The sequence below is a fragment of the Carassius carassius genome, chromosome 37 (assembly GCF_963082965.1).
Source record: "Carassius carassius chromosome 37, fCarCar2.1, whole genome shotgun sequence".
Taxonomy (NCBI): Eukaryota; Metazoa; Chordata; class Actinopteri; order Cypriniformes; family Cyprinidae; genus Carassius; species Carassius carassius.
The window spans coordinates 6,978,175-6,998,290 of NC_081791.1; the positions used below are offsets into that span (position 1 = coordinate 6,978,175).

At 37.0% G+C, this 20,116-nt stretch overlaps 1 protein-coding gene across 1 annotated transcript in view; it reads right to left on the reverse strand.

Annotated features, from left to right (window-relative positions):
- The window catches only part of LOC132117910 (histone deacetylase 7-like), an 81,727-nt gene that overhangs the window by 37,891 nt on the left and 23,720 nt on the right, over positions 1 to 20,116 (reverse strand). The window contains exon 3 of the mRNA XM_059527271.1: positions 1,480 to 1,658. Coding sequence (XP_059383254.1) covers positions 1,480 to 1,658 — 179 coding nt within the window. The remainder of the gene's footprint in view (positions 1 to 1,479; positions 1,659 to 20,116) is intronic.

Consider the following 20,116-nt stretch of genomic DNA (forward strand, 5'->3'; position numbering starts at 1 on the left):
TGTCAACACGGCACTGGCTCCCGATCAAACATTGTATAGAGTTTAAAATATTGCTTATTACTTATAAAGCCCCGAATGGTTTAGCATCTCATTATATGAATGAGCTCCTTATACATTATAATCGTCTATGTCCGCTACGTTCTCAAAACTCAGGCAATTTGATAATACCTAGAATATCAAAATCAACTGCGGGCGGCAGATCCTTTTGCTATTTGGCGCCTAAACTCTGGAATAACCTACCTAACATTGTTCGGGAGGCAGACACACTCTTGCAGTTTAAATCTAGATTAAAGACCCATCTCTTTAACTTGGCTTACACATAACATACTGTACTAATATGCTTTTAATATCCAAATCCGTTAAAGGAGTTTTAGGCTGCATTAATTAGGTAAACCGGAACCGGGAACACTTCCCATAACAACCTATGTACTTGCTACATCATTAGAAGAATAGCATCTACGCTAATATTTGTTTGTTTCTCTCTTGTTCCGAGGTCACCGTAGCCACCAGATCCAGTCTGTGTCCAGATCAGAGGGTCACTGCAGTCACCCGGATCCAGTACGTATCCAGACCAGATGGTGGATCAGCACCTAGAAAAGACCTCTACATCCCTGAAAGACAGCGGAGACCAGGACAACTAGAGCCCCAGATACAGATCCCCTGTAAAGACCTTGTCTCAGAGGAGCACCAGGACAAGACCACAGGAAACAGATGATTCTTCTGCACAATCTGACTTTGCTGCAGCCTGGAATTGAACTACTGGTTTCGTCTGGTCAGAGGAGAACTGGCCCCCCAACTGAGCCTGGTTTCTCCCAAGGTTTTTTTCTCCATTCTGTCACCGATGGAGTTTCGGTTCCTTGCCGCTGTCGCCTCTGGCTTGCTTAGTTGGGGACACTTCATCTACAGCGATATCGTTGACTTGATTGCAAATAAATGCACAGACACTATTTAACTGAACAGAGATGACATCACTGAATTCAATGATGAACTGCCTTTAACTATCATTTTGCATTATTGACACTGTTTTCCTAATTAATGTTGTTCAGTTGCTTTGACGCAATGTATTTTGTTTAAAGCACTATATAAATAAAGGTGACTTGACTTGACTTGAATATATACGTGCATCTTGAAAAGCAGATGTTTTGGAAAGTGCCACGCCATGTTTTTGTGCCATTTAGTGGTTTATACGAATATACCAAAAGCACCTTTAGCCCTGTTGTACCCTAACTAGACTCTGAAATGGCTGTATACAGGTGTAAAACCAACTGGATAATCATCAGTCAAATAAACTAACCCTAACCATAAAATGTGCCCTATTGGGCTAACTTAAAAGAACCAGTTAGCAGAAAAGACTTCCCTGCTTGTCTGATGCTATGAATTACAGGTATTAATGTTGTAAATAATGTTCAGGTTCTTGTGTTGTGGTGGTATGTCAGGTGTCTCTGTCTCTGACTGCACAGAGATCAGTGTGAGGTGCACCTGTATGCGCTGCAGCTGCTGCTGGCTGTACTGGGAACAGTGCTGCGGATTGAAGGGGTTGATCAGCAGAGGGGGGTGCAGGGGCGACAGGAAGGCCGGGTCCGAACCCGGACGCACCAGACGCTCACCTACACGCAGGTCCATGGGGGCGGGGCCTGTGGGAGACCACACCGAGTCTTCTGGATGGACAGAGACATGCAGGGAAATTCATTATTAGAACGAAAAAAAAGAAAAAAAAAACTAAAAATATATGTGAAACTAGATCCAAAAATAATAATTCAAAAATATAGTAAAATGGTAACATTGTAAAATATAATTATAATTCAAAATAACTTTTCTAACTGAATCTATTGTAAAATGTCATTTATTCCTGTGATCAAAGCTGAACTTTTTTTGCATCTTTACTGCAGTCTTCAGTGTCACATGATCCTTCAGAAATCACTCTAATATACTGATTTACTGCTTTCATTGTAGTTAATATTTCTTATTATTATTAATACTGAAAACAGTTTTTTCATGATTCTTTGATTAATAGGAAGTTCAAAAGTACAGCATTTATTTGAAATAGAAATGTCTATGAAGTCTTTTATGGGTGTCTTGCAATTTAGTATAATTCTCATTACATTCTTTAACCAATGTATGTTTTTTGTGATGCTAAAACATTTTTTCATTGTGTGTGTGTGTGTGTGTGTGTGTGTGTGTGTGAGAGAGAGAGAGAGAGAGAGAGAGAGTGCTTTAAATATTCTTCATAGCCTTAATAAAACTCATTAAAATATCATTAAAGTTACTGAGAAGTCACCCTACATGGCTTTGATTTAAGAATTGATGCTGTTTAAATCAATTGCAGGACATTTCCACTGGTGGAGAAGGCAGAAGAAAGCAGGTGAATATACAAAGAAAGAGAAAAGGGATGGAGAGAGAGAGTGTATCAGCGCGAGCACATGTTCCAGTGTTTCCCTTATGGCACATTCCACAGTGATATAAAGTCGGCCTGATTTCCATAACTTTTGCATGCTGCTTTAAGAATATTTGCATAGTACCAGTGACTCAATGGGACGGACTGCCTTCCCCTCACACAGAGCAGACAGGAAAATCACAAAGCAGCTGTACATGTATGTCGGTGCATATCTGGGCTCTCACCGCACTGATATCAGTCATCACACTCACAAGATCCAGTGCTTCAGAAACAGTGACTCATGCAAAGCACACTTACTATTGTATTCCTGTGAATTGTGACTGCTTTGTCGCTGATATTCTGACACAAAAGTCACAGAACAAAAAAGCTTTCTACAGCAGACCAATCAGCAGCGGCGAAAATGAGTCACGGCTGACTTCAACCGGTCAGGAACAATATGTACCGCTGAGCTGGAGTGTTATGCAAGAGCAAGAACTGCGAAACAGAATAAGAAATGAGATCACGAGAGGCTAATAATGAGAAATGTTTCTTGAGCAGCAATTCAGCACGTCCGCATGATTTCTGAAGAATCATGTGACGCTGAAGACTGCAGGAATGATGCTGAAAATACAGATTTGAGCACAGGAATAAATGACCTTTTTATAATATATTCACAGAAAACATCTATTTTAAATGATTTTTTAAATTAAATTAATTATAATAAAATGATATGGTTATTTTAAATTTCATGTAAAAAAAAATGACTAAAGATGCATTGAAAATATGTAATTCTTCTGTTAAAAATCTCAGTTTTAATGCACCGTGTTCACTGAGTTAATTGTATGTTAAAATCTACTGAAATACTGTATTTAAGCCAATGTGTGATATTTATTTTATGAAAATTCAGCTTTTCACAACAACAGGAATAAATTACATTTTAAGATATATTAGAACAGAAAACTGATATTTTTAAATTGTAATAATATTTCACAATATTACATTTTTAGTTTATTATTTAGCAGATCAATGCAGCAGTGTTGAGAAGAGGACAATTTTACTCTTTAAACAAAAATTTAACATTGTACTCTTTTGAATGGTAGACTTTGAATAGTATGACTACTATTATATAAATTATAAACATTCATACATACATTTATTTTATTCTCATTTATTATTTTATCCGATTTTAATAATATTAGTTATATTATTTCCTATTAGTCTCCAACATCAAAGCTGGACGGGCTGATATTTAAACGTCAAAAATAGGATAAAACATTTTTTTTCTGTTCGTAAATCATGCCGAAGATATGTTAGAATCTATACAAATCTATTATATTTAAGCCACTGTGGACTATTTTATATGTTTATTTTCTACTTTTCAACTGACTGCCGAAAATGCAGTTTTGCCATGACAAGAATAAATTACAAGTACATACATATTAAAACAGAAAACGCTTATAGTAAATATATTTTTTGATATAACAATATTGTCATATTACTGTTTTTAATTTATTTCTGAACAAATAATGCAGCCTTGGTGAGCATACGAGCATAAGTAATATTATCAAAAGAGGCGACATGATGTGAATATTAAGATGTAAAACTGTATGGGAGCAGCGAGAGAATGGCCAGGAGTGACCCGCTGGAGTCATTTACACGGCGAACGATGTCCTGACACGTTCTGACACAGACCAGGATCTCCTCAGCCCCATTTTAGGATCTTGAAATGGAGAGGAGGAACATCCTGGCACCGCAGCCCTGGATGCCAAACGTGTTTTTGCTTCCCCGAGCTCTCAACATCAGCATGTTTCCACCCAAACCCAGTGTACACGATGCACAGCGCTCCACTGAACTGCAGGAAATGACATGACTCCCACATTTCTTTTTCCTTAGCATTCCCTTCCTGATAACACAACACGTACTATATTCCGCCCTGGATTATTCCAGCATTGCTTGGCATTCCCAGAAATGACCTGTCGGCCCAGACTCAGCAGCCTCGGGAAAGGAACTTAAGGCAGAATTGAGCGACATGGTGTTTTCCCACCTTTGGTGTGCTGCGGATATAAATAATCGTACCAAAAAAGTATGATAATAATATCACGCTATTTGAAGCGCCTTGTAAATCTATGAATATAGTAATCATTCAGTACCAAATATGTTTATAACACCTGTTATGAGAATGTATAGTACAATAAATAAATGTAAGATATAAATAAAACATGAATGCATGTGTGTGTTTGTGTGCATTGAGGCAAGCAGTGTGTGTGTGTTTGTATGCATGCATTTTTGGTACTCCTACTCAGAAAGGCAAACAATAGCATTACTTTGAGCCAGCTCAACAGAAACAGTCCAACAAATATACTAATAAAAGTGATAGACAAGCAGATGTGCAGTGGAATGCACACAGGAATGTGTGTGTGTGTGTGAGTGAGTGAGTGTGTGTGCTTGGACATCTTCCTTCAAAGCTGTGAGACTGAGCGTCTGTAGGAAAATATGTGCAAGTATGAATCTGCTTCTAAGGAAACTGTGAGTTGTGAGACCGACTACTAACTAAACTGGTTGTCTGATGGGAGAAATCATTTTTTTAATTAAGTCTTCATGAACTAACCCTATCATCCAGGTCACTGAGGTCAGGGAGGTTTGTTTTTTAAAATAAATAAACACTTTATTAAGAAAGTGACGCATTAAACTGATCAAATATAGCAGTAAAAACAATTATAATATTACAAAAGTTTATTTTTTTTAATCATCAGAGTCCTGAAAAATTACCTCACGGTTTCCACATAAGATTAGCAGCACAGCTGTTTTCAGTACTGAAAATAAATTCAGTATATCAGAATGATTTCTGAAAGATCACGTGACACTGAAGACTGGAGTAACACAGCTGCACATCACAGAAATAAATTACATTTTAAAATATATTCACATCGAAAAAATGTGTTTAATAATATTTCACAACTTTGCTATTTTAACTGAATTTCTACTTAAATAAATGCAGCTTTGGTGAGCAAGAAAAAAAAAAAATCTTATAGACCCTAAACCTTTTATCATGAGAATTTCATAGTATTTTTTCAAGTATTTTGTAATATTAAAATACCATGGTATTTCCATCTTAGATTTTTAGGGGTAATTGCAGGGAAAGTGTTTAATTTCTTAAAATAATAGGCATTGCATTTGATCTAATATTGATGTTCTCACATAAAAAGCAGGTCTCGATAATACTCTATAAGTCTGAACGTTTATAAGGGAATAAATCATGGCGTATGAGCAACACTAATAGTAATTATTAATAGTTGTGAACTGCTAACCTAACTGTATTTTAGGACAAGGCACCATTTAAGCGGTGCATGTTTTCCTTAAATGATGTAGACTCTTGCTCAATATTTGACTGCAGTTAATTACTTCCTGTAGCTGCCTAATCATTATGCAGTGAGGAAGAAATGCTGGCACGTCAAAGATAATTTTAGGTTTTTGGTTTTTGCAATTTGTCACTTGTTCATGTAATGTATGCAGAACAAAAAGGGTGAAGGAGTTGCTGACAAACCCTTAAAAGGCTCTTCAGTGGTTCAGTTCAGACCATAAAATCACATTACTTACCAAGAACTATTATTTTACTGTACAGGGTTCTTGAATTGAACTTTGAAGTTTAAAGACCTTCTTGATGTTACATTACAAGTTCTTCAGTTCAATGCATTGCTTTGGGGTTGTCTTACATAGAAATCCTTGTTTAAAGCTCTGTGTAGAACTTACAAATGGTGTTTGCCTTTGCGAAACATGCCACTGTGATGCCAGGCTGCTGCCATGCAGTTGTTAAGGTGGTTAAAGTGCTTCATAACTGTGCTAAGCAGTTGCTAGGGGGTTATTTACTGGCTCAAGTCAAAAGAGCCCCACCATGTCTTTTATAAGGTCTATTTACCACCACCAGTCTTTTCAGTGCATAAATGCTAAAAGAGACACTATTTTTAAACTACAACTAGGTGCATAGTCACAGAAATGACGATGAGACATTTATTTCCATTACTGGCATCAGAACTGACAGAAAAAAACACAACACACTCCCACTTCAGCCTCGCACAGCCCGACCTGTCTGACCAGCACAACCAGTTTAAAAGTCCTCTGACTGTAAGTCAAGCCATGTGTGTGTGTGTGTGTGGGGGGGGGGGATCTCTGTGGATCAAAAATAACTCTTACAGGTGCAATCATAGGTGATCTCTTGATAGAGGCACTCAGACTCGTTTTGATCACACATAAATCAGAGAATACCGTTATTCCAACACTATATTGCAGCAGTAAAATGATTGTAACTTTGTAATAACATCGTCTTGAATTAATTAGAAGCAGCTCCATCTCATCAGGCACAACACATTTTCTTCTATGTAACTCTTAGTTTCTTTGAAAGTCATTCACAGTCACAGGACGTGATGAGTGACAGGATCATTTCTATGTCTTATATCTTGATTAGTTTCTCATTTCCCACAGTAGGATCTCGTTGGTCCAAATTTCTACTATATACTGTCTCAACATCAAATCTGCTTTCATTGACTGTGGTTTTGTCACATTGCACAGTACTTTTGCATTCACGAGTTCCTGTAGCTCAAACGGTAGTTTGCAACAACAAGGTCAAACTGTAGGTTTGATTTCTGAGAGAATGCATCAACTGATGCCAAATGCATAAATAGAAACAAACAGCAATAGGAAACCGTACATAAAACCATTCTGACATATGTTGTGTTTCAAAAACTTGCACTTTAACCCCCGTTTTCAAATGTTCAGGCACCCAAAATGCTGTTGTTGTGTAAATTAATGGTGTAAAATGCAAAAAAAAGTTCACACCAAGAACAATAGCTGCATTATGGGCATCTACATCAATGCATTTTGAAAAACTAAGAAAAAAGTTTCTTTTATGGCATCACTATGAAAACCCTTGTATGGGACCTTTATCTGTAGGAGTGTTGGTGTGAACATGCCTGGTTTTGGTAGAGGTGGATTAGGTTGGCTTGTCAGTCAGCGCTGCTGATCCTAGGGCTGTCAAAAAAACAAACAAAATATTTGTCGAATGTAAAATAAAAATCCACATTCGACTGCAAAAACGTTGCATTCGAATTTTAGGTATGTGTCAGGCTGTCTTATAAGTGGTGCACAAGATGCGATGACGATGCAAGTGTTGTTGCATTTTAATGCTTTTCACAGCGAATATAATTTGAATATTGATAATATTTCAGTACAAAATTCGAGTTTAGTTTTTCAGCTGTTTTGACAGCCCTATCATACACCCCTTGACCTTCACGAACAAGTCCAGTCCAAGAACACCAGCTGCAAGGGCTGTGCTTCAGCCGAGTGTGAGCTACATCGCACACACACACACACACACACACACATGATTCTGTTGGCCAGCAATGTGGCCTGAAGAATGGGAAATGGAGAACAATAGAAGGCAAGCTGTCGATGTAAATCTGGGAGCCTAGAAAAGAGCTGGATTGTGTATTTGCGCGTGTATGTGTGTGTGCTGTTCTGAAAATAACACCAGCCAGCAAAACAGGAAGTGCGGAACGAGTGGCATCTGCTTGTCCGGGGTCAAACTCCTTGCCCCCTGCCGAGAGATGTTGATGTTAGGCTGCGTAATTGGTATGTAGCTCCACAGCTTTTATTGAGCGAGAGGGAGTGATGTTTTGTTTTTAGCTCCCTTCATTTCAATGCCCACTTTTGTTTGTTATGCTCATCTGACAGTAGAGGAACGAACTTCCTCAGGGCAGGGAAGAGTCCAAAAAGAGAGAGGTTTTCTCTTGAAAAGTTGGATTCTTGAAGGGTTCGAATTTATATGGTCCATAAAAGTGAAAAGTGGTCAACGTTTGATGTCCAAGTCATGACTGCTTCAACAATTGCAGCAGTTTTTGTATGCGAAAGGGTAAAACCTTACAGTAGATAAGACCTGTCAGTGCATCTGTGCACTCCAAAGAGACTGAAAAAAGGCCTGACTGCAATATAGTCTATCATCAGCCTGAGGAGTGTGTTGAGTGACTAGCATAGCACACACGCACACACACTCACAGCTGTGTAGATATCTGCAAAGCTTTCAGGTTGTGTGTCTGTTATCTGTGGAGATTAAATGCTGAGTGTCCCCTTGACTGCACTTTGATGACTTGCAGCTAACCTGGCATTTAAAGGAGTATTAAGGGTTAAACTAAGCTTAGATTAATCAAATACTTATTTAGCTATATGAAAATGCAGGTAGCCGCCAGTAAATAAAAAGCAGTGGTAGTAATAAAGACTCTTGATTTTCATTTGGTTTTAAAATGTGCAGTAACCAATGACCACAGCTGTTAAACCAGCCTCGTGAAAATATCCTACACACTTCAATCGCAAGAAAATATACTGAATATAATTCATCAAGAGTTCAACAAGTGCTCTGTAGAAGTAGTTAAGAAAATCAATTGCTGGTATTAAACAGTCGGCGAAACGAGAGCGTTCAAAAATATGATTTATTTCAGTATCATTTACAGTATATACTATTTCAGTATTTGTTAATTATTTATTAGCTTTTAATTAAAATTTCAGTTTAAGTTTTAGTAATTTTGCAGGGACTTTGTTACTTTTTATTAGTTTATTCTAACAATAATAATTTATATAATAGTAATATATATATTTTTTTTTAAGGTTACATTTAAAAAATTTTTTTTTTGTAATTTCAGTTCTTTAAATTATTTTCAGTTACTTGCAAAGACAACATTAGGCTTTTCCATCATTTTTTTTTTCAGCTAAAATGTATTTATTTGGATTAAATTTTGAATTTTTTTTTTAGTTTAGAATGACAACTCTGGAAACCTGTTTGAAAACAATCATATTTAAATTGAAGTAATTCTAAGTTACTTCAGGCAATCAAGTTGACCTCTTCCTCAGTTTGCATTTAACAGCAGAAATAAGAAGCTTTTATTTTGTAAAGGCACTAAAACGTTTTCTGAATTGAGACTAGTTTTCTTTGTGGATGAACTTCTCATAAATGAAGTATGGGCAGGCTGTGCTAATTCAGTCATGAAAAGACAGAAAAATACATGCACATGATACACAAGGCCACTGTTGGCAGAGGAAAATCAGAAAGTGTGAACTGTGACACTGGAAACAACATAAATGCATCATTGTTAGATATGATGCCTAAAGCTTCCATTAAAACCACATTAGTGTACACTTTCAGTTTTACCAAACAAGCAACAACATAACTGTCTGTGGAAATTGTCAGTTGGTCACAGAACTTGAGTATTTAACACAGAATGTTCCTTTAATAAACTGCCGGAGAAAACATCATCCCCGTGTCTATTCTCACGTCACGGCCCTGACCTCTGTGATACCGTCTATATCTCCTAAGATCCTGGAGATGAAAGCTTTCTCAGTGTGTGTGTGTGTGTGTGTGTGTTTGGAGGTTCAGAGAGAGCTGGGGGGTATGGGAGTGGGGAGCCGATCTGAAAACCTGACACTCCTGAGAAAGTCACTCCAGAGGCCCCCGGTCAGCCGGCGATGGAGCAAGGATCTCACAAATCAGGATGTGTGTGCTCATATTATTTGCAATTTTTTTCTTGCTTTAGCTGCACTAATATCCTTTAAAGGATTCAATGGTAGTTTATGTGTAATGAATTTAATTGAATAGTTAGCAGAGTATGTCTTTGTATCTCCGGGTGGCTCACATATTGTGTTGCACTATATCATTATTAAACACGATGTGTGCTGGTGTAATATTTAGGCTACTATACTTTAGCTCGGTGCTGATAGCAGTCAGCCTGACAAAGAAAACTGACAGTAAAAGTCAAAGAGTTTTCCGAGACACCAAAAAACGGCCCAGATTTCAGTTTCAGAAGTATTGGGATAACCTTTCACAGGTGAGAATGTGCTGGCTTGGGTTTTAAGATGAATTCACTCAATAAAACAGGTTTTTAAACTTTGGTAACTTTATATTGTGTTAGCTAGCGCCTTAGTCTTGTTGTATTGTGCTAGTTTAGCTAAATAATTTGCTGAAGTCTGTTGCAGGTATACGTATTCATGCAGGTGTTTAACCATGATTGCAGACACACAGTCCATTGCTCTTGAGTGTTCACAGACCAGCTTTTATTGTTCTGGTATGGCAGATGGTAGCCGCTAATGGGGCATCTATCTATAAACGTAAGCTAAAAGTTTTAGCTAAAAGGTTTTTTATGCTCACTTTAGAGCAATTCTAAAAATGCAGTTCCTTTTTGTTTTGCATAATGAATTGCATTAAAAAAAATTGCATCATGCAATAAACTACTGTAGTGATGCACTGATGCATTTTCTGAACATTTATTTTCAGGTACAGCCAAAACAGTTTTGGGGGTCAGAAATATTGAACTAAACGGTGATGTTTAATGAGTGTTTCTCTGGTAGCGTGTTTTGAATGTGTCACTGTCATGAACACAAAGACTGATAATATCAGCTTGAGCCAAAATCATCACTCAACATTATTTGTAGTGCTCCTGCCAATAAGATTACTTTTGATACAAACAAAGTCTGAGATTTCTAATTCTGTCAATTTTATAACAAACTTCAAACAATAAAAATGTCATTTTGGACACCATTTAAATGTTTAGATTTCAATGATGATATAATTAAGTTTTTACTCTTTAAGTTGAAATAAAAACTGCCTTATATGCAACTTAAATGTTTATATAAAGCTTTTTTATGTTAATTATTGAATACTTTTTGAGTCACTGATTGATTATTTGATCACATTTTTGACTGAATGAAAACTTAAATTTGGGTTTTGTTGCAGTAAAAAATAATTTCAGTTTATCACCACAATGACCAATTGAAGCTTAAGTAGCTAAAATGTTATTCTGTGAACTACCTTTAAACATACAGATGACTATCTTACCTAACTTCAACAAACTCGCACAGCAAGACTCTCTGCAAATGATTGCTCTGCCATGACAATATCTGACTTAAAAGAGAAAGCTAAAAAAATAAAGGTCAATAAATGAAAATCCTGATACTCACTATGCAATATGCACATGTACTACATTATGAATTGCATTAACTTTACACATTTCTCCACCTTTGCATTCATATACATGCATTATATGTTCTAGGTCTATGGTTCAATAGCTCCAGTCAATCCACTGCTAACCTCAGCTGGTGTGAATGGAAACACAGAAGACGGCAGACAGGAACACAATACTGGACACTAGAGGTAACATGATAGTCGTGTTGGCACAGTGTTTCTGTCACAGCTCAGTAGGGCAGAGATTGTATGCACACACAGTATGTGTGTATGTGTGCGCTTTCACACCTCCATGTGTTTTGAGATTAGGGCTTTGGGACTATGTACACACTTTGGAATGTTCATAAACCTGTATTCTAAAGTACTTGAGGTGTAGAAATGTCATAAATGGAGAGATGGGAGTTTATTGACTCTGCAAGAGTTGGCACTGAGTTTGCTTTTCTAACTGTGTAAAAAAAACACAATATGTAAGTATGTGTGGATGAATTTGTCACACTACAACTGTATGTTTGAGCTTTTGAGAGCAAAACCAACTTGTGAGGACCTTTTGTCCTCAGTATTTGAAATGATTTATTACATTTTGCTTCAAATCTAATAATCTCAACAGGTTTGTTGGAAGTTAGGTTTATGGAATTATATCTGAGTATGAAAACCACTACACAGAAGCCTGTGTGTGTGTGTGTGTGTGTGTGTGTGTGTCTGGTGAAAATGAATGGATGTGAAAAACACAGGCTGATGTATAATGCACCCCGAGTATAATATTCCCACACTGTCCTGACCCAAGTTTCCAAAACCGCTCATGTTCTCTGTCCAATGGCCCCTGAGCACCCTCACTTAAACATTCAGCAGCAACACGAGCTTCAAAACATCTCCGTATCTGCCTCTCCGCTGCTGCGCTCAGCCATAACCACAACAATCAACAATCAACAATTAACCCATGTGAGGCATTAATATTTACTCAATCACTCATGCATGAATTGCTATCAGACAGGTTTTTGGGAAACAATAATTAAAACACATGCCCCTCTATTCTTATAGGTGCGTCAAAGCTAAAATGCTAGCATTTTATTCAACAGAAACCGTCTTGTGTTGTTGTTTTGTCATGCCACATGCTTACAGTCTGGACGAAACCTTCTGAGAAGTCCACGCTTTTTATATGCAAACATGCACTAGATGGACAACTTTTGCAGCATCTCACGCATGATGCAGTGCTGTAGAAATGTGGCGCTCAAGTAAAAAATGTTGTTGTTTTTTTAATTACACTGATCACAGGTCATGTTAAATGCATAAATGTCCACTGTGTGACCTGGTCCAAAGACAGTATACTCCTGTTAATTGATATACTCATTTATTGATTAAACTACATTTACTGCTTATTGACTGATCTGGAATGCTACATAAAAATATGAATAAACTATAAAAATGGAATAAACTACATAAAATAGTGCTACTCACATGAGAGATGCAAATCACAGCTGATCAACAGAACTTGACGTTAGCATGCTGCTAAGCTAACAGTATGATACTGTAAAACGGTAAACAATTTAAAGCACAAATACATACATACACATATTATATATATATATATATATATATATATATATATATATATATATATATATATACACACACTCACCTAAATGATTATTAGGAACACCTGTTCAATTTCTCATTAATGCAATTATCTAATCAACCAATCACATGGCAGTTTCTTCAATGCATTTAGGTGTGTGGTCCTGGTCAAGACAATCTCCTGAACTCCAAACTGAATGTCAGAATGGGAAAGAAAGGTGATTTAAGCAATTTTGAGCATGGCATGGTTGTTGGTGCCAGACGGGCCGGTCTGAGTATTTCACAATCTGCTCAGTTACTGGGATTTTCACGCACAACCATTTCTAGGGTTTACAAAGAATGGTGTGAAAAGGAAAAAACATCCAGTATGCGGCAGTCCTGTGGGTGAAAATGCCTTGTTGATGCTAGAGGTCAGAGGAGAATGGGCCGACTGATTCAAGCTGATAGAAGAGCAACTTTGACTGAAATATCCACTCGTTACAACCGAGGTATGCAGCAAAGCCTTTGTGAAGCCACAACACGCACAACCTTGAGGCGATGGGCTACAACAGCAGAAGACCCCACCGGGTACCACTCATCTCCACTACAAATAGGAAAAAGAGACTACAAATTGCACGAGCTCACCAAAATTGGACAGTTGAAGACTGGAAAAATGTTGCCTGGTCTGATGAGTATCGACTTTTGTTGAGACATTCAGATGGTAGAGTCAGAATTTGGTGTAAACAGAATGAGAACATGGATCCATCATGCCTTGTTATCACTGTGCAGGCTGGTGGTGTAATGGTGTGGGGGATGTTTTCTTGGCACACTTTAGGCCCCTTAGTGCCAATTGGGTGTCATTTAAATGCCACGGCCTACCTGAGCATTGTTTCTGACCATGTCCATCCCTTTATGACCACCATGTACCCATCCACTGATGGCTAGTTCCAGCAGGATAATGCACCATGTCACAAAGCTCGAATCATTTCAAATTGGTTTCTTGAACATGACAATGAGTTCACTGTACTAAAATGGCCCCCACAGTCACCAGATATCAACCCAATAGAGCATCTTTGGGATGTGGTGGAACAGGTGTTTCGTGCCCTGGATGTGCATCCCACAAATCTCCATCAACTGCAAGATGCTATCCTATCAATATGGGCCAACATTTCTAAAGAATGTTTTCAGCACTTTATTGAATCAATGGCACGTAGAATTAAAGCAGTTCTGAAGGCGAAAGGGGGTCAAACACAGAATTAGTGTGGTGTTCCTAATAATCCTTTAGGTGAGTGTATATATATATATATATATATATATATATATATATATATATATAAAGACTTTTACTGGATGAAATATTGAAAGTTAGAGCATATTTATAATCAACATATCTCTTTAGTCCTGACATCTTAGTTTAAGTTTGTTGCGAGTGTTAAGGATATTATAGTTAACCGAAACTAAAAGCTTAAATATCATTTTTTGATACCTGAAATTAACTAAATATTTAATTTAATTAAAAACCCTTAAAAAAAAACACTTCAACTTGTTTTAATTCAGCTAATTTCCAAAGTTATTATTTCATTGATACCTTAAAATAACTAAGACAGAAATAAACATTAATAAAACCTTTATATAGACATATTTAAAAACAACAACAACTAATAAAAACGATAAAGCAAAATAAAAGTACTAAAAGTAACATGAAAGCACAAAATAGAAAAATAACATCTAATTCCAAATACCAACAAAAACTATAATAGTATCTCAGTTATCCTAAACTAACACTGCTGCATCCTCCTCACTTCTGTACCTTAAAATGTTTTAAAACACAATATAACTTAAAAATAAAAGGTTTTATTCCTAACAGGATGCCAAGGTGGCATAATGGAAAAGTAACATCACGTATGTTTCTAAAATGAAGTCTGTAGGCAAAGTCACTGTGCACTATTAATACAGACTTTTATTTAACAAACGACAAACTTTTCACCCATCTTGTCATCAGGCAGTGACTAAAAAAAGATGCTAATCCAGTAGAGGAGGGACAGAGTCATCACTGTTTATTTAGGAGATCTCATGCATGAACTTTAGGGCGGTATAGGTACCAGACACACCAACAGTGATGACTGAAGAGCAAGCACACTGTTCTAAGACAAGCAAAAAAAAGATGCAATGACACAACTGTGTAAGAAGCAACGTATGGAAAGCAGAACACACAATCTTAAAAATGAATTGCTTTTCCTTTCTGGCGACGGCATCTCTCTTTTTTTTTGTTTTCTGTCTGGCCGTCTAATAACTACACACACTGCAAGTGCCATAAATAAGTGTCGGAGGCCCCAGAGGCCGACATACAGAACAAGGGGAGGTTTAATCAACAACAGAGGAGACCTCAGCCATTTTAATTAGCCCCCCCCCCACCCCCCCCCCACACACACACACTCAGAGCGACTCCCCTGGGCACACTGGCGATAGGGCCTGGATTGTTTGGTTTCCTGTTCGACTGAGGAAACACTGGTGATTACAGCTCCAGCCATGGCTACCTCAAAAAACAATCTGCACTTTTATATAAATAGCCAGAGGATGGAGTCCGTTTCTGCAGTCTTGAGCAACAATTCTCTCTCATTCTTCGCTCTCTTTCTTTCTCTGAACTATAATTAGTCAATAGTGTTGCTCTCCTGTGGTTGCCTTTGGTCAGCAACAAGATCCTCTTTCGCATATTACCTCTGTATGTGTAAACACTGAAACGGTGTGTTACTATAGAGACCTTTCTGTGTACATGGAGGCCGTGTAAAAGTGCGACAAAGAGAGCGAGTGAGGAGCTGGTTACGAGCGCAAAACTTACAACAGAAGAGAGACTAAAAGTGTGAGCGAGAATCTTCCTGTTTGCAGACTTAGTCTTCGTTTCCTGTTCGTGACTTCTTGTATGCGGCTATTTTTATTACTGCCAGTTTCTATTGAGGTAGAAGATAGCAGTTTATGTGTCAAGGCCCAAATGCGCACAAATGTTAGCACAAACAACAAGTTTGGGAAAAAAAATTGGGAACAAATTTAGGCAATAAAAACATTATTATTAAAACATTGTTTTTAAAATGCTGAAATGCCCAATGTTCCTGTCGTTATGTTGTATATTGTAAGTTACGATGTAATTACAAAAGGTTAAAAAATGCTTCCAAAACATTTCTTGCAACATTCTACTAACTTTTTCACCCAAAATATGATTTTCTTGACGTTATTATAATATTATTTAAAGGTTACAAAAACATTTCTTACAATATCCTACTTTTTCTCCCCAAATATAACGTTATTTTATATATAACGTTATTTTATGACGTAATAAACTAATATTTTAGATTCTAAAAACTAAAATGTCAAAAGGTTGTGTGGTAGTTATAACATTATTTAAAAGTTTGCATCTATGAACATTCTATGAACTTTATTTCCACCCAAAATATGTGATTTGAATGTTTATTTTTTATATTCTAAAAACTAAAATGGCCAGTTTTCTTGTCGTGATTAGAACATTATTTAAATGTTGCAAAGACATTTCTTAGAATGTTCATCAAGTACAAATAACATCATGAGGATAACGTTCTCACAACGTTTTCTTTCACTGTTATGAGAAAGTTTGTCCAATTTTAAATAAGAACATTCCCATAAACATTCCTTTAAGAATGTTTTGTAACATTTTAAATGTTCCCTGTTAGCTGGGTAGGCAAGCAAATCAAGTTTGGTAAAAGAAAACTATTTAGCAAGTTAAGTTACATTAAGTGATTATAATGTACTAATTAGGCTAAGCTTATAACTGGGCTGCTTGTCTTTTTCAACAAAGTGAAACAAGACAAATGGCCAGGCTATTTCTGTCCGTCTCACATGGTCATTCAGGAAACAAGGTTTCCAACATGTCGTAAAAAAAACCCCATGGTGCGAAAAGTTGACAGGCGCTTAATGGCTAACTGAGGGTATAGACCCAAATCAGGGAGTAGAGATGGAAAACCTAGTTAAACATGAAACCCTTTTCCAATTAACCGTGCCGAGTTTTCAAAACACTGATAACATACGGGTTACAAAAGTCTGAGACCACTAATAAAAATGCTTTTGTTTTTCATCATTTATTAGGAAAACGACGCTAAATAAGCCTACCAGATTTTCATTGTGGTCTTGGACTTTTGATAACGTAAGGTGGGTGTCATTCTATTCGCCAAATCTTCAATGTTTCTCCTTCCTTGCATTGCATTTTGAAGGAAGAGCAAATATACTTTTCAAAGCGGCTGTGAGATAAGTTGACACGTTTAAATAGGCCTCCCGTTCTCGCTCTCTATTTTACTGTTGCTAAATCGACCTTTTGCAAGACAGGATCTCCAATTTTAGATACATTTGACCGCATTCACATACACCCTCTCGCTGTGTTCTTCGCTCGCTTCTAATCTCACCATCTGTCTTCCCTTTCTTTACTGTGCTATCTATCACTCCTGTCCTGATATTTCCCATTCCTCCTGCTCACAGAAATCTAACGTGACATGATTTAATCCTTTAATCCTTACAGTATATTTCTCTATTATGTTAAACTAGATGTATGACCTTTGGGATAGCTTTTATCATGCACTTTCGTTGCCTTAAAATATTGCCTACATACAGTCAAAGCTCACTAAATGTTGTAACAGAGTGAACTTTCTCTATTCAATGACTCTATAAGTCACTGAGTGAATTATCAAATGGTAAACTGAATATATTTGATGCCAGAAGAAACCGTGTTGCTCTTTCCCAGCTCAGGAGATGTAATGGATAATGTTAAAGTATCAGCGATGTCTCTCTAATACAGAGATCCATTCGGTGTGTTTTCGTCCTGAGTGTTCCTGCAGCTGTCTGAGCTATTCAGACCCTTTGCTTCCACGGCAGCTGCTCAGGACGCTCGTCCAGCCAGTGTGCGCCTTTGTGTACACGTGTGAGCTATTCTTATATTTATAGCTGGTCACAAACACTTGAGCATCTGCAGATTCACAAGCCATGTGTATTCCTGTCAACAACAATATGTGGGGAGTGTGTGCTTGTGTGGGTGGAAGAGCGGGTCGATTATTAAAGCTCTCTTTCAGTGTCGAAGTTTGTGACTCTCTTTCAGTAGCCGAGCAGGTTTACTCTCAATCCCAGACACATTTTAACAATGTCGGTGTGATTTTCTGGGAGATCGGCCAGTCCAAACATAATATAACTCAGATTAACTCAACTCAAAACTAATGTGACACAACAGAACAGTGTATAATGTTGATATCAAAAGCTGAATCTTATTAGTTTGCTGAATGTGTAAGGGCTTGCTGTTCAAAGGTTTACACTTAAGAAACTATTTTAAGGTTATGACAACTGTCAATAAAAAAAAAAAATCAGCAGCAGATTTGTTGTAACACTATGTGAGTTACAACACGACTGAGAAGCTATAGGACGACTGTGGAGTCATACTGGTCAGCTGATGCGACTACACATCATCAGGAGTCTGTGTGTGCATGTGTATTACAGCTAGCTACTGCATTTTATCAGCAGAAAGAGTAAATGCCTTAGCAGGTCAACGAGAGGAATGTGTCTGATGTTGAAAAGATAGCATGATGGAGGAGAAAGGGCAGGAGTAGAGGAGCGCTGCCTCAGGGTAAGTGCATGTCTGTGAATGTGTGAGTGGGTTTAAATGTATGTCACACTAATGAAGACAATACTAGAGCGTGAAACATACTCTTTACAAGTGTGTGAACATAAAGCACACTAGATTACCTGTCAGCATGTTTAGAGCTGCCTACATGAATAATAACACTTCAAGTTACACTTGTTTCACATTTGTTGCATCACCAAAAAAAAGTCAGAACACACTAACATGTATGTAGGTCAGAAAAATACTCCATGCAACTACATAAACCAGATCGATGCATTGCGAGCGTAACTGTGACAAACCTCCATACTCTAGGAGGCGATAGTTTCCTCTAACCTTAAAATGAAAAGCCGTTTCAAAGACATTACAAGTTATTGCAATTTTGATTGAAAGGTTACATAAACGCAGGACAAGTACACAATGCATTCCCAGAGTCTTAAGAAGAGATACTGCATTGACCCGAATATAAGACGACCCCCCTTTTTCCAGATGTACCTTTTGGAAAAAAGGCTTTTTAAAAACCAAATCTTGTTTGTTTGTTTCTCTCTCTCTCTCTCTCTCTCTCTCTCTGTAAAACATATTTTTTTCTTAAATTATTTTCATATTAATGTTTTTCCTATTTAAATTTTTGTTTTGAAAATATGGTTAATACTGGTAAAATGTACCAACAATAATCACATTTAAAAATATACACTTTTTCATATACCATAAAAATAACAGGTAGCCCATTTGAATTACATAACATTTAGTCCATCCATTTCATAGTAGCCCTACCAAAATTGTATTAACAGTAGAAGTGAAATCTTATTGAAGTCTTTAATCTGGGTACTGTCTTATGTTTTAAAATCACTCACAGAAAAAGTTTGGTCCCATCGGGCTAATGACAGTCATGATTCATGCTGCTGTAAGCAATTTATTTTTCTTTTGTTTTCACTCGCGATCTTAACAACACGTTACATGGTTACATATATTACGTTACATATATTTCATGGCACACTCATTTTATGTGTTTTTGGCACCACCAAAAAAAACTTATATTCTTATATTCGGGTCAGTACGGTACATAACGTAAAATAACAAAAAAAAATGTCTTTAATTCAGTTTAGATGGTCTTATTAGAAACTATTTTCATTGCACTTTTTCATCATTTTTTATTAAAATTTGATTACTTACGATGCCTTTGAAACATCTTTTCTTTTTAGTGGACATCATCATGCCCTTTTATTCTTCATACATTTTCGTACATTTTTTCTCGTTGAATATCCTGTCTCACTTAGAAATGGACGTAGCATTTAAGTTCAGGTTGACTTAGGGTGTTAACACAACAATGTAAAAAAAAAACAGAATGTTTTCTTTGCGAAAAGTTTTGCATACAGACTACAAAACGATCCCCATTCATGTGGATCTGCGAAAATGTCTAAAATGCTGTATTACTCAGTAGTAGTTGGCAATGTCACTTTGTAATGAAACTCTACGCACCTGCACATATACACTGAACACATAATAACGCATGTGCATGACGTCACCACTTTCACAAATTTGCATTTTTGTAGTTAACACAGAT